Source organism: Aythya fuligula, chromosome 2, assembly GCF_009819795.1.
Source record: "Aythya fuligula isolate bAytFul2 chromosome 2, bAytFul2.pri, whole genome shotgun sequence".
Taxonomy (NCBI): domain Eukaryota; kingdom Metazoa; phylum Chordata; class Aves; order Anseriformes; family Anatidae; genus Aythya; species Aythya fuligula.
In genome coordinates this window covers 111,283,332-111,299,092 of record NC_045560.1, presented here as the reverse complement: position 1 = coordinate 111,299,092, position 15,761 = coordinate 111,283,332, and the positions used below count along the sequence as shown (strand labels likewise).

Genomic DNA, 15,761 nt, shown 5'->3' with positions numbered 1-15,761 from the left:
CTGCTGAACTTACAAAAGCCAGGAGGATTTTGTGGATTCAAAAGAACTAGTTAAGCTAATTAACCAGTAGTTAAACACAGAACTGCTTCTGTATGTAAATATTCTTAGAGGAAAATATTATGCATTCTCCTCATTCCTGTTTTAGTCATTTGTTATTAGCTGCTGATGAAGGCAATCTAGAAGAACCTTTGGTTTGACACAAAAAAGTGTTTTTTTTTTTTTTTTTTTTTTTTTTTTTTTTTTTAAAGTCTATGTTTTATTCTTCTCAAGATCTATCCTCCTCGGATTCATTCTCTGTGCCTCACTTTCTCCTTCCAAAGGGATTCAATTCTTTTCCTCTAGTAACTTATGAATTAGGTGCACAGCTACACCAATACTTCAGCATATAGGAAATCAAATTGATGTTTATGGTAAGCTAGCTTCTACATACTAACCCTTGATACTTGTGAAAAATGGTGAAATAACAAAAAAAAACATCTTTTCAGAAGGGTAAGAGAAGATGCATGGGCACTGAAGACAGACCAATTCCTATTCTGATTTCCCTAGCAATAATTCATCTTACAAACACAATCTTTGTCATTACTGCACTGCTGACTCTGCTTTACTTTTTCCTGAATCTTTAAACTAAATTTTTTCATACAAACTGTAATCTTTTCAAGAAGAAAAAAAAAAAAAAAAGATGGATTGATGGATCCAGTGTGCAAGTTTAGCAGAGTCTTAACAGAATCAGTGTTTGTAGAGCCACAGAATACCCCAAGTTGGAAGGGAGCCACAAGGATCCTTAAGTTCAGCTCCTGGCTCCACACAGGACAACCCAAAAAATCAAACCAAATGTCTGAGTGCATTGTCCAAATGCTCCTTGAAGTCTGACAGGCTCAGTGCCATGACCACTGCCCTGGGGAGCCTGTCCCAGTGCCCGAGCACTCTCTGGGTGCAGACCCTTTCCCTGACCCCCAGCCTGTCCCTCCCCTGTCCCAGCTCCATGCTGTCCTCTCGGGTCCTGTCGCTGTCCCCAGAGAGCAGAGCTCAGCGCCTGCCCCTCCGCTCCCCTCGTGAGGGAGCTGCAGGCCGCCATGAGGCCTCCCCTCAGCCTGCTCTGCTCGGGGCTGAGCAAACCAAGGGATCTCAGCCACTCCTCATACGTCTTGCCCTCTAGACCCTTCACGAATGTTGCCTAATTGTTAACAGCTAGTATAAACATAATCCTTTCTGAAGAAATGATACAAGCCTGTACACTTCCCCTATATATCTGACATCACATTAAATAAAGCTTAAGGATTAGGTTTAACAGTGGAAAGAACTGTTTTTCCATTTAGCAATATAGACTACTTATTGCCTTCTATGGCATATGGCAATGATGCTTACGTGAAAAAAAAAATGACGTTCTCAATGTCAGTACATGTAATTCTTTTTCATTAACTGCAAGTAAATCACAAACTAATGTCATGCTTTCTTGCTTTGATACAATCACAAGCTACTGAAGAACGTTTTACTTATATTTATTACACTCTTATGAAAACATCAATTGCCAGTCAAATTTTAAATAAGAAATTGATGGCTTCCAAGGTTGACAGGAGAGGGGATTGTAGGTTCAACACTATTGTTTTATTGATATGAAGGTCATTAAGAGGTTTTTTTCTTGAAGCTTAAGTAATATTTTGTTTCATACTTACTGATGACTTGATATACAAACTCAACTAATCCAACTTTTATTTTTTCTTCCATTAAGAAAAGCCTCTGTGCATTACTGAAGATTTCTTTATGGCACTTTTTAAGAGTATCAGTGCAAGTGGAATTTGCAATACCAAGTTGAGAAGTTGTAACTTACTTTAGTCTGACTTGTAGATTATTTGCAAGCTCCTGTTTGGCAGTGGTGCATTTCTGTTTAATATCTAACAGTTTTCTGTGATTAGTTAACATGATCATCAGCTGATTTGCATGACTTAAACACAAGTCAGGCAGAACAGAAGGATCTTTCAAGTTCTCAGCTCTCTTCTGATTAGCCAAAAATCCCTAGAAGAAAAAAGACATTTGTTACACAAGTCTGTAATAATCAAAAAGCACTGAAGCAACCACCTTGCAAGCAACTGTGCAGCAACCACACAAGACTTAATAAACTTCCTGTAACTATTGAAGGGTATAACAGAATCCTACATAGAGGAATCAAGTGTCAAGCTCATGTTACTTCCATTTTATAATACCAAATAAATCTCACCTAAGATTTAATCTCCAAACAGTGCCAACACAACCTTTTAAGAACTTCACGCAACTAACTAGCACAAGTGAAAGATTATAAATTTAATACAGCAGAAAGAAGTAGATACTAGTAGTTGGGCAATCAACCATCATTCTAATTTCTTCAAACAGCTTTTTAAATTCTGGCATATCCAAGATTTAACATCATAGCATATCCAGTATTATTACTGCAGGCTAAAGAATCTACCTCTTGAACCACAAATTCATGTATGAAAACAATTCCCCTCCTCCACCCTCAGAATGTAGTATGTACAAATTTAAACATCATCTTCATTATCTGACAATTAGGAAGTACATCATAATTGTCATGAAATTTTCAGCCATGCAAGGCTTATCTAAGACAAATTACTGAACTTCTTTATGCAGTATGGAATGCATAACCTTCAAAACACAAAGTAAATGCATGCAGTGACAATTAAGGATGCCTGATACTCTTTATTAGAGCATCCATTTTCACTTAGTCTTAATCATTCCAAAATGTAACTGCCTGGCATTAGCTCTTCTGTATTCTACTTGGTAAAACTGTTCCTCACAAATTTCTGAATTTGATGTTAATTTCTGAAAAGTCAAATACTGAAGCATTTTAAAAAAAAAAAACAGCCTGAGGAACATTAAGTGCTTTTGCAAGATGTTAAAATTCTTATAGTTGTTTTTACTCAGAGGTATTAACTTTCCTATTATGGGGCAGGAATTAGAATTTCACCCTGGTTCTCTATGGTGTCAGAAAATGCGATGAAAGAGCGAAGGACAAAAGAGCATTATGACCAGGATTTTCTGTGGAATCTAGACCACACTACAGACTCTCTGAAACATTTTACCAATTGCAGGGCTGAGAATACAGCAAATGCTATCAGCAACACTTTTTTCTTTTATTCCTGTAAAGGGTGCTGGCTTTGCTTAAGAACCAAGTAGAAAGTTTTGTTGGCAAACACCCTATCAACGCCATATTTGAGGGTGGAAGAAGTTTCATGTAAGGAAATTCTCCCCACCGACTTCTCTTCAATAATCCAGAAAGACACAAAAATATTTAAAAAGCTGAAGTAGTGAAGTCAAACAGTGAAGGGTTACAAAACACCTCCCATAAAGCAACAGGGTCTCCAGCAAATCCATACGCATCATGGTGGGGAGGGCTGATAAGTCTCTCCAGTTGTTAACATTTGCTCTAAACTCTTCTTGTTTCTGGTGAACCAGTGGAACAAGAGGAAGTAGGGAAAGGAATAAGCTTCAGCAAGACAATGAGAATGGGAAAGGTCAGCTAGGCACTTTCATGTTGCATCTGACACATTGCTTGAACACAGTGGACGCTACATTTGCGCTTCCATAAGCTTATTAACCCTTTGTTTTCTTAATAAAGAAATAAAAAACATATTAGTTCTAAGTGTTTGTTTCTGATGTTGAAGTCAATGAGAACAGTAAGCCATATAGAATTACATATACCAGGTGACAAATGAAGTTACTGTCATTGCTGGTTTGATATTAAAAGCGAAGAGGTCTTGATATAAAATACTGTAAAGCTTATTTACAAAGCCTGCAGTAAGTATTTGCATCCTTATGAGAAAAGCACAGAAATCAAAAGGTAAAATATCATAAAAGTTAAGTGTAATGAAAAGAAAGTGAAAGATGAACACTGAAGATGGAAGAGAATACGGAAGAGCTATGCAGTTAGTGAACTCTGTGCAACTTCCACACTGAACAGGGGAGGACCCTTTGGGAAACAAAAACAGGTTGCCAACGTTTTAACTGCCTGTCTTATTCAACCCAGGTGAATGGAGACTGGAAAAAGTGAGAAGAATTGTTAGAGACTATCAAGATGAGGAGTCTCACCAAAATAACTTGAATTGTTTAGCTACAGAAGACAAGACATTGCACATACTGTGGTAACCATTAGGGAATCGCCAAGTACCAAAATCAAAGACAGGATTAGGCATGAAAAAATACAGATATGAACTAGACAAGAATACATGCATATCTGAGATGAAAGAATGTATATATATTTTAGAACAATCAGATCAGAAATAAAATTCTAATCATACTAGAAAAAAAGCCAATGTCATGGTTTTGGCTGGGATAGAGTTAGTACAGGCTTGCATAATGCTGTGGTTTGGATTTTTTTTTTTTTTTTTTTATGAGACTAGTAGTGATAACACCTCAATGTTTTAGCTGTTGCAGAGCAGTGCCTACACAGAGCCAAGGCCTTTCCAGCTCCTCATGCTGTGAGGAGGCTGGGGTGTACCAGGAGCTGGGTGGATACACAGCCAGGACAGCTGGCCCAGGCTGGCCAGAGAGATGTCCCATGCCATAGGGCATCATGCTCAGTAATAAAAGCTGGGGTAAAGAAGAAGGAAGGGGGATGTTCAGGGTCTTTTGTCTTCCCAAGAAAACATTATGTGTGATGTGCCCAGATCTCCTTGGAGTGGCTGAAACCCTGCCTGCTGGAAAGCAGCTAATGAACTCCTGGTTTAGCTCTGCCTGTGCACATACCTTTTGCTTTACCCAGTAAACTGCCTTTATCTCAACCCATGATTTCTCACACTTTTACCTCTCCAGTTCTTTTCCCCTATCTCACCTGGGGAGAGCGAGCAAGCAGCTGTGCGGCACGGAGCTGCCTGCTGGGAATTAAACCACAACAGCTAGTTAAGAAAAACTACAGTGAATTTAAAAAAAGAAAAAGGAGAGGAAAACAAAGATTGGAGAAATCCAAGACGTGAGTAATCAATTGTACTAACAAGTTCCTGCCTTTCTAGTCCTGAGAAAATTAAAGAATTCATAACATGAGCTTCAAAGGTAAACTCAGAAGAGTCCTGAAAAACAGATATGATAGTGCTTTCATTGATTTTCCCAGTGCCTATTTCCAAATGAAAAAAGCAACAAGAAAGAATATTTAACACTTTAGACTTAAATGCAAATAGTTAATAGGGAAAGGTGGTAGTCACTGCAGTACTTAACATCTAAGAAGACCTAGAAGCACTGTAAATCCCCCCCAAAACTAAACTAAATAAGATTTTCCCCCTGATGTCAAGAAGTAGAAGGGATATAAAAGTACAGAATATGACACTGACAATATGGATAACTCTCCCCCTTTTAAGTCAAAGTTCTTTTCTCATCAACTTCAAGAGAAGCAGAAGAATCCTAGAACCGAGAAAGCCATCTGAAAATCTGTGTGTTGGCTATGGTTAACAGAACTAACAGAAGACTGATACTTCTATGAATCTAGTTTCTGGAAGTGAATTTTGATGTTTTAAAGAGCTACAACTATTAATTGAGAAAATTTAGAAAAAAATCAAATACAAGAAAATGCTGTAAACGACAAGCTACTGGACAGAACCATACTGAAAGATTAAAGAGGCTCCAAATTTTCTAGAGGAGTACTGTTATTACATAATGCCACCTACTGACCATAGTTATATATGCGTATGCTACAAATCCCAGCTTCCATAGAGAAAAGTAGTTTTTGAATTTAACAAAGCAGCTTTCCATTGCTCCAACAGCTAGAGATTTACTATTCAAGTACATAAATCAAAAGGTAATTTTCATATAAAAGGCTGCTTAAGGGTCAGGTCAGTTCACAGAAAAGGCTAACCAGAGACAAAATAACTCTTAAGACAGTCCAAGGGACAAACAAATTATCTAAGTAACAAGGACTTCTAGCAGACTGTTCTCTGGGCTAAGTTTGTTTTGAATTTCAGTAATAGAACCTAAGTTGGAATAGAAAGTCAAGTCAAATTCTAGAAGGAACATAGCTTTCTCCAGCCTGGGAAAGACAACTATACAGCTTCCAATACATATACGGCCACTGGAATTGCCATTTGCATCTTCCTTATTCTTGTTCCATAAAATACATCCACTTGCTATTTCTTTATGAACAGAAATAGTTCCCTGCTGAAATATGTGATGTATTGAAAATTTAGAGTTTTCTTCTAGTAACACCAAATATCAACAGTTACCACAAAAATTTTGAGCACTCCCTTTAAAAATACCCAAGTCTTTGCCTATATGAATAAACTTAAACCTTTGAATCTAGCTGTTCTTTTTAATATTTCTATGCAGCCTATCATTTGTGTAACATACTAGCTCTAACTAATCTCACATTAAGCATCTACAAGCATCTAGTTTTTGTAAACAGTATCTAAACAACTACATTAAATGTAGTAGATGAAATAATATAAGTATATGAAATGAAAAACCATGTCTTCCTACATCTGATTAGAAAATGCTTCCTGAGGTTTTTCCATCATATATGCAGCATATACAGAAATGGTTCCATATAAAACCAAGGAATAAAGCTATCCAAGTAGCACACTTCGCACTTAATCACAAACATTCAATTCACTGAGGGGAAAAAAAAAATAACGTTGTCCTATCTATAGTATAAGGCAAGGCATATTCTTCATGATGAGGGTGGTAAGGCACTGAAACTGGTTGCCCATAGAGGTTGTGGAACCCTGGAAGTGCTCAGGCTGGATATGGCTTTGGACATCCTGATCTAATGGAAGGTATCCTTGTCCATGGTAGAGGGATCAGAATAAAATAGAATGGTTTGAATTGGCAGGTACCTTAAATGCTATCTTACTATTCTTAAAAACAAACTTGTGTATTTTATGATACACGTAGAAAAGCCAATTTACAAAAAAAAAAAAAAAAAAGACAAGATGAAGATTTGAAAGTTTTAAGTCTGATAAATCTTCAAAAGACACAAAATCAAAATGTACAGAGGTATTTAAAAAAAAGGTACCAAGTATCTTTCCAATTGACTTTTAGGCATTTTACTCAAGTAGAATTGGTAAACTTGAGGTACATTCCTCATTCAAGTGGAGAGGGAGAACACAGCTAAGACCACAACAGCACTGGGCAACCAAGTAGAGAGATGCAAGAATAGCTTCTCCACCATGCTAAATTTCTCTTGGATTTAGCACCTGCCTACAACGTAACATGTATGCAAGACTGAGATTTAACAAAAAAATATGCCTGGATTTCCTCATTGAAAGTATTGGAGAACAGTCTACACTTTTAAACAATGCTGCTGGAAGTACTAGTAGCACCCACCTTTACATACCAGCCAGAGGATGCAGCTAACACCTGGGTCCTATATGACTGCCAGTCCAATTCTTCCCTGGGCCTTGAAAGGGGCCCCTGATTACCCAGCTGACCAGCAAGATAGGGAAGAACACTGCCCACTTACTCCCATGAATGATATACCACCATGCAAGCAGAAATGAGAAACTTGTCTGTTTCTTTATGGTCCCTATTCTGATGCAATGGTGAAAATCTACACATCTATTACTTCAGGTAATGATCACATACGGTTCTTAATGTATTTTGAGTTTCAAAAAGACAATTGGGTATAAAATTACCTGAAGCTCTTCACAGAAGCTGTATTTAATGAAGAAGCTTTACTACAGCATTATACTATTTAAAATGTACAGCTCATGTGTTTGTGTATTTTAATATTTAGAGAAGCTTTACATCCAATTTCTTACCACTTCAAATGACACTGTCTAATACAGGCACACTACATTCTCTCCTCACTACAAGCTTGGTGATTAACCATTAAGCACATTACCTCTTCTCAGGTACTTTTATAGAGGGACAATTACCAAGGACTAAGCATTTCCCTTCAAAAACAGAAATTAATCTGTCTCTCTCTTATTCTGTATTTCTCACTCAAGCTCTGATTTTCTAGTGTTTTCTGCCTAGAACTAGGGAAAGGGTAACGGTAAACAGTAAATCCCTCCATATCTGAAACCTGAAGGTAAACAGACCTTCTGTAACTCCTGAAGTATACAACAGTGATGTCGTAACTCCTCTTCTCAGATCAAAAAAAGAACACTTTAAAATATTTAAAAGAATATGATAATCAGTTGTTCAGTTGTGCACTGAAAACATAAGATGTAAAAAATATTTAAATGTCAAATTATTATAAATACAGCACTTTACTGTAACACATTGAAAACTATCTTGCATTAAGACATGCAACTGTTTCATTATAATCTTTAACAGCATACACATATCAAAAGTCTACCATCTTCCAATGTCACAGACAAATATACATTTGTATTACCTGAGCAAGTTCTTTTTGTTCATTCACCAGTCTGCTGCAACTTGCAATCATCTGATCCAACGCATAGAGCCTATCCTCAAGGCCTTTAATAGCCTTCATGTTCTGATTATCTAGTTTGGCAATAGTTTGTCGACATTCTGCCAAGAAGGGCTGGATGATCCTTGGATCGAGCTAGAAATAAAATAATGAAAAAAGTTAGCACTTGATGTATTCAAAGGTAACACGAAATAGCTACATTAATTTTTATAACCTTAATATTTAAGGTTATATTCTATCATTTCTAATACTATTTCCACTAGGCATTTTCTTTGAATCAAAGGCGTGCCTACAGCTTTCACTTGTTTCAGAATCCTGAATTAGACTGTGAATTTCTGATCAACGCATCAACTTCTTTTAAATTTTCCAACCAGATCATAATACAAATCAGGTCCTTGCAAGGGGAAGGGACAATGAGGGGACAGTGAGGATTAAAGCCAATGGACAGAGTGTACACTAGAATAGAGTCTATACAGCTATAATCAGAACAAATGACAAACGTGACTCAGTAGGGAGTGCAACAGGGAGGGTGGTAGGAAAGATCTGCAAGATCCATTAGCACTTTCCCACTAAATGAAAGCATTTAATTGATGGCTTCATGTATAAGCAGATCAGTACTAGTAACTGGAATACAAGCTACAGAAAAATAGTACATTTCTAATACTTTTCACTATTAGTTTTTATAACATATTGTTAATACAATTGTTTCACTTTACTCCTTTGTGATCCATTATCTAGGAAACAAAAAAACTGTGAAACATTAAAAGGCTACAACACCCACAGACAGTAAGGGTAACTCTTCAAGTTTCACTAAGGAAACAGCAAAACAAATTAGAAGTCTTTATTATGTGAGAAACTAATGATTCTGAAATATACAGGTATGTGGTCATACGAGCTGTCATAACACTAGTTTCTTCCACTAATATGCAGGTTTTACATCAACCCACAACACAAAGCGTACTTACACCTTTCTAAAGAAGCCACTTACATGTATCAATATTAACATGAATAAAAAAATCTATTTTCCCCTAATCTAATATTTGACTGTATAAAAGCTTTCCTATGCAATACTTTCATTCTGTTACAAATCTCATACTCTGAGATGTTACACTTCAATGAAAGTCTTACCTGAATTCAGAGTTTCAAATAAGAATTGCAATAAGCCATTGGTATGGTTCATATTTCCAAGAAGGAAAGGGCAGGGGAAGAACAGCAAAGAACAGTAACAAAAAAAAAATTGGCTTTTGTATTCTCACATTTAAGTGTTCTCTTAGTATTTACTTGAGATGACAACTGTGTTGTGAGATATTTATTTGGTTGATTTTCCTTTCCAGCTACACATTAATTCTATTTTATAATTCTAAATCAATGGTAAACAAAGACTGAATCAATGGTAAACAAAGATTGAATCCTTTGTCTGTACTGCATTAAAAAGAGTAAATTAATGTTTTCCTAGGAACTATCATATTGAAGCTTTTGAGTTTTTGTGAAAACGAAAATAAATCAAAATTGATCACTTATAGTTGGTCTGGTGGTAGCCAGAATAGATGGAGTATCTACCAATTATGATAGGAAAACAAGAACAAAACTTTGCAGGGGCAATTTCCCCTTTTTCCCCCCTACAAAAAAAAACAAACAACTAGATAAGAGAAGCAAGGACAGAAAAGTACACGGTTACAATATAGCCTGTTCAAAACATGTGGAAAAGGTCAAATAAGTCTACAAGCTGGTCTGAAAAAGGTACAAGCATTCAACTAAAATGTGTTTTTTTTCCTTCAGCATCACTAAGTGTATTTTGAAGCAACTCTTTAATTCCTGTCTCTTAAAATATTGATAGATATAGGGATATAACACTGTACAACTTTAACTAGTACGAACAAAATGAATTTCTTCTCTCTCAAACTGAGCTACAAGGTTTTGTTACTTGTTTAAAACTATCAGAAGCCACCTTGTAGCATTATCAAAGAAACAAAACAGAGGACTGTCTCAGACTTCGACAATTACAAAAGTTTTTCAGAGACAGCACTAAATATACTTGTTTTTGGCAAAGGAAAATAAAAGCGTCACAACTTGGGAAGTACAGTCATTCACTCAGCCTTTTCCACAGTACTAAAATTGAGACAGCTCAAAACCTTGGGCAGGCCTTAATATTACTCTCAATTCTCCACTTACTTTTAAGTCAGAATTAAAAAAAAAGTATAAACCTGATCACATGGTAACACTCCTTATAACAGATGACGCTTAGACATAATTGAGAGTCTTACAGTCTTACCTTACAGTGTCCAAGGCTATAGAAATTATTTTCTTTGTTCTAGGTACATTGAATTATATTACATATAATTTGCATATATACATATGCAAACAAGGTTACACAACATAAGAAATATAAGCTACAGCAAAATGTACAAGGAAGCAAGATGGAAATCTCAGTGTAGAAGGGTACTATGCTATAATTGGTTAAAGCAGTGATTCAGAAAGAACATGAGCATGTACCAGTTAATAAAGACTGAAGAAATATTATGATTAACCACATGAATTTGATCTGTGTTTCAATAAATATGTCAGTATTTTTAAAACACATACTAACAGTGAGTTTGGTCCAGGAAAATTTTAGTTTCATTATAAGCACAAATCCACAATCAACTAAGAGTAGAAGCTGCTTTGATACAAGGAACTACTGTTTTTCCAGAAGGAGTGGCTACTTTCGAAAAAAAGCAGGGGAACCCCAAAACAACAACAAAACCTCCAAGACAATTTCACAATATTTCACAATAAACGTTCATTATAAATTTTCTCAAAGGTCAAATTCTTAAAACTCAAACTCATTCACAAAATACTTCCCCCGCCCCCACTCTGTTTTGGTCTCCCCTTCAGAAAGTTATTTGAGAAACAACAAGCTATAGAGTTGAATCACTTCAAAAGAACTGGCATCTGGAAAAAAAGAATCATCCCATAGCAAATTTCCAATATAATTTGAGTGAGGGAAAAAAAAAGTTAACTTACCCTGCTCATAGAATCAAAACATTTTCTGACCAGCGATTCAACATCGTTAGGTCTATCTTGAACGTTTATCCAGTCTAATAAAGACACATTGAATGAAGGCTGATCATCATCTTTCAATTCTACTGATGTTTCATTGTCCTGGACAGTAGCATTTTGACCCGACTCCTTATCATCTTTTACATTTTCAGGATTTGTGCCTTCCAAAGCTGAATGTTCAACTGACTTGCAAAATGATGCTAACATTGATTTATTGTTCACTTTAGATACATCAGAATAAAGCACCAGTTCAGGAGATTTCCCATCCTCAGTTTCTTCACTTTCTGCCCCTCCATGCTCAGCTGAAGAATCCAGTCTTCCTAAACACTCCCTGTAACTATGTCTCGTTAGGCACTCCAGCAGTGGTATCTTGGCCATGATAGAAACAGCAGAACCCAAGCTTTTTTAAAAAGGGTGAAAACAAAAAGCCATCAGTATCCAGAAGCCAATTGCATGACAACTTTGACACAAGCCACTCATAATTGAAGTGCTATTTGTATATTTTAAAACTGAAACAGACTTCAAAATGAATTTGCTTATTACCCTTTCAAAGCACTGTGTTCAGTAACAACATTATGAGAGCACAGCTAGAGAAATTTTTGCTCTTCCACTGCTCAATATGAACTCTTCTAAACTTCAAGGTAAGCTTATAGTTATAATGCAATGACAAAAACATGAAAAAAGACAACAGTTTGATAAACTGAGACATGTCCATATTTTAAACACACAACTAGGACTTGCATGTTTGCATTCTGCATAGGTACACATCAATGCTTATTAGCAAAGACTGAGTGCCCTCTGGCTGACTACTTTTGCAGAGATTGAATGCTCTCTACATATTTGGTAAAAGCTATGAAATTCAACTTATTTTTTGTTTTATTAAAAAATGTACACCATATTTCTGCTTGATTTCTCTAAGTACCTGAAATTCTATTAGGCACATCAGTCACAGAAATACCACAATAATATAACGTCTCCAGAAAGACATCAAAAAAATATTTTCCTTCAAGCAACATCCAAAGTTTGCAAGGCTCTAAGTATACATTTATATACGTACACCCAAAGATGTATGTCTACACACACCAAGATTGTGTTATAAGTAGCTTCAATTTTGCAACATAAATCATCATTCTTAATAAGTGTATTCAGAAGTAATTAATTCAGAAGTGCAAATATGTATTCAAAATACTATTTAATGACTAAATTTATTATTTAGATGTTTCTAGTGTACATTTGGAAGGACTCCAGCTCTTAAACAGCTCACAGTAGTGAGCATAATTTTCCAGATAATTCAGTACAGGTATCTGTGTGCTGATGAATGTAATGAAAAAAAAAGTCAATTAAAAAAAAAAAAAAGACTAGCATAGAAGAGAAATAATGTTTTCAGTGACATAAAAATCAAACAATACATGCCTGATTACTTAAAACACAAAAAACATAAATAAGCTCTGGAGATTGAGACTGAAGTTTAATGGCAAACCTACTGTGTGAGTTTCAACTTGATATCATCTATGGACTGCAAATAGCTTGAATATACATTTTCAAACTTGAAAAGTAGCTTTTGGTAAGAGTATGTACAATCTTCCAAGTTGGCCATTATGGCAGCCCAGCCTTGATGCTGAAGATGTTCATCATGTACAAGACCTTCACAGAACGAGCAAAGCTTCTTGGCAACTTCATACATTTCCTGGAAGAAAAAAAATCCAACAACAAAATGAAAGTCACTTAGCCAGACTTGTGATGTTTTATATAGCTACCATAGAAAAGTGAGACACTTGGAAAATATTAAGATAAAAAGTGTTAAACTGTGACAGCTAAAGCTGCACATCTTTTAAAACTTCAACCAAAAATAACAACTTCCTTTACTCTTAAAAGAAAAACAGTTAGAGGATGAAAAAAAATGAGATATTTACTGAGTTATTTTTCTTCTAAATAGGCAGATGAAAAGTTGCAGAATTTAATTCTATGAGTTTTAATTTCTATGAGTTTATTTTTATCAAAATAAAAACTCAGAATTAAATTCTGCTAAAATGAAATAGTGCATATGTGAATAATAATACTTGTAGTAATCTAACAGAAGGAGCTGGCAAACAAGGTAGATTAAAGAGGAAGAGCCAAGCAGAAACTCAGAACAAGACAAAGAATCGTAGTATCCATTGATAGAAACACAGGTACTTCAGATGCAGGGAGAGATTCATAATGTAAATGGTAGGTAGATACTTCACTGAAGTCTAGCAATTAATAAACCAGAGGAGCAGTGCAGAGAGCATACAAAACTCTAACACACCTGAAACTTGGTGCACGCAAACCAACACAGCAGCTTTTCTGTTAAATAACTGGATGAAACAAACATTTAACCCCCGTAAGAGGGTGAGAATTTAATTACCACCCAACTCAGTAGAGTTAAAACAGAGACCTAGATTTGGCAAGTACCGTATCCTATTAGAAGTGCACTAATAGCAATGCCTTATTGTATTCAATTCCAAAATTTTAACTATTAGTAGAACATTTATTTAAAGTATACTAACTTAAGGAAGCAGACTGCATCCCCCCTACTACTCCCAAGGTTCTTACTTCCCAAACACCCAAGTAAGACAATAATATAGAAGTCACACTTAATCCTTCAGCTCAATACTTTATAACATACTACATTGGAAATAGTCTCCTCAGAATACCTGGATGTTTGGTTTTAGTGTCTGCCTATCCACCAAGGAAGAAAATCCTACAACTTTTTGCATGTTTTTCATAGTGTTGAACTAAACAAAGCATATCTTTGTTAGAGTGCATGTGGGAAAAGCATACATGGAGAAACAAGTTTACATTATTTAAGTACAGTGAAAAAGCAGCGTTAAAACCCCAACATATTATAAAATACTTTCACTTCTGACCACATGGTTAACAGCACATATTTTCAAACCCAAAATTTTCTAAAGGTAACACTTATATTCTCAAAATAAATCACAAAACTGCAGAGCATTTTATCTGAACATTTCAGAATTAATCTTAGCAAAGCCTAAGTTATGAACCCCCTTTAAAAATAAACAAAAAAGTCTCCAGCAGCATCACAAAATTCCATCATCCTTCAAATTACTAACTTATCTAACTTATATATCCATTGTTTGCATGCTGATAACTACTTACACATGAAACCCAAGGAAATCAAAAGCTATTACAAATTTCTACCATTTCATAGTACAGACACTGGTTTGTCTTTAGTATTGTCTTTCCAACTCTGTCTTGTTTTATGAACTTTGTTCACCTTCTGCGCACAGGACATCAATAATTTCTACTTTGAGAACAACAGTTATTTTATTTGCAGTATGAGCTCTCACTTCCTAAATCAAAACTAGCAACACAATTTAGACAGCATCCAGGTTATGCTGACATCTTCAAGTCATTATCTTAATACTAGATCCAGTCCCTCTCTGTACAATTTAAATATACACCTGCAAACTAAAGCAATACTGACAACTTGACGAATTTTTATTATTCATTCTTGAATACAAATTGCTAAAGCAAATTCTGTATCAGCTGAAAAAAAAAGAACTACTGCTTTCTCAATTATCATACTGAAAACCAGAACAGACTTTTCTACCCTAAAGTATACTAGAAGATATATCCACAATATAAAGCTGAAAGGCAACTGGATGTCTCTGTTGTGTTCTAATGTATGCCCTGTGAAAGTAAGCGAGCATTCTACTTTCAACCGACAAACACTACTCCCTTCCCAAAGTCAGCCTGCTCCCACCCTATTGGCAAGAACCCTATAAATATGGAAACCACACATTAGTCTGAAGACTAAAACGATTTAAGCCATCTACAAAATCTAAACTGATCTCAAAGTCTTTTTATGCAGCAGTGTCTTCAAGCTAGTATCATCACAGTGTATTGGGGAAAAGACTGAATTCATCCCACCACCTAACTAAAATGTTTCTTTAAAAGCCTTGGGCAGAGGGGCCTTTGTTAGTTCTATTTTCCTTTGGACAAATTGACTTGGCAGCACAGATCAACTGTGTAATGACAAGATGCATACACTAGGCATGATTAGACCAGATGCTCTGCCCCGAAACATACTCCCAACTCAGGCCACTTTTTTTTTTTTTAAACTAGATCTATTTACTGCGTTCAATATAGGAGTCAGAAGCTACAAAATTAGCTTTGTTCTATTAAGTTTTGTGTGTCTTTTTTTGTTTTGTTTTGTGTTTTGATACTCCCTGGAGAATTTAAATGTTGTCAACTTAAGACATTAATTCTGTCAAGGTTGTCACAACACTTTCAAGCTAAAAACAAAAACTGCAAGTTATCAAATTTTAATAGGAAAAAAAAACATTACAACTGAGATTGCTTGTTACACTACGGATGACCAGCACTG

The 15,761-nt window shown here is 35.7% G+C and overlaps 1 protein-coding gene across 4 annotated transcripts in view; it reads right to left on the bottom strand.

The window, feature by feature from the left end:
• Positions 1 to 15,761, bottom strand: part of RB1CC1 (RB1 inducible coiled-coil 1) — a 117,266-nt gene that overhangs the window by 33,222 nt on the left and 68,283 nt on the right. For all 4 annotated transcript variants that reach the window (XM_032180790.1, XM_032180793.1, XM_032180791.1 and 1 more), the window contains exons 6-9: positions 12,874 to 13,076; positions 11,354 to 11,789; positions 8,315 to 8,485; positions 1,829 to 2,013 (exon numbers count right to left, since the gene is read on the bottom strand). In XM_032180790.1, coding sequence (XP_032036681.1) covers positions 1,829 to 2,013; positions 8,315 to 8,485; positions 11,354 to 11,789; positions 12,874 to 13,076 — 995 coding nt within the window. The remainder of the gene's footprint in view (positions 1 to 1,828; positions 2,014 to 8,314; positions 8,486 to 11,353; positions 11,790 to 12,873; positions 13,077 to 15,761) is intronic.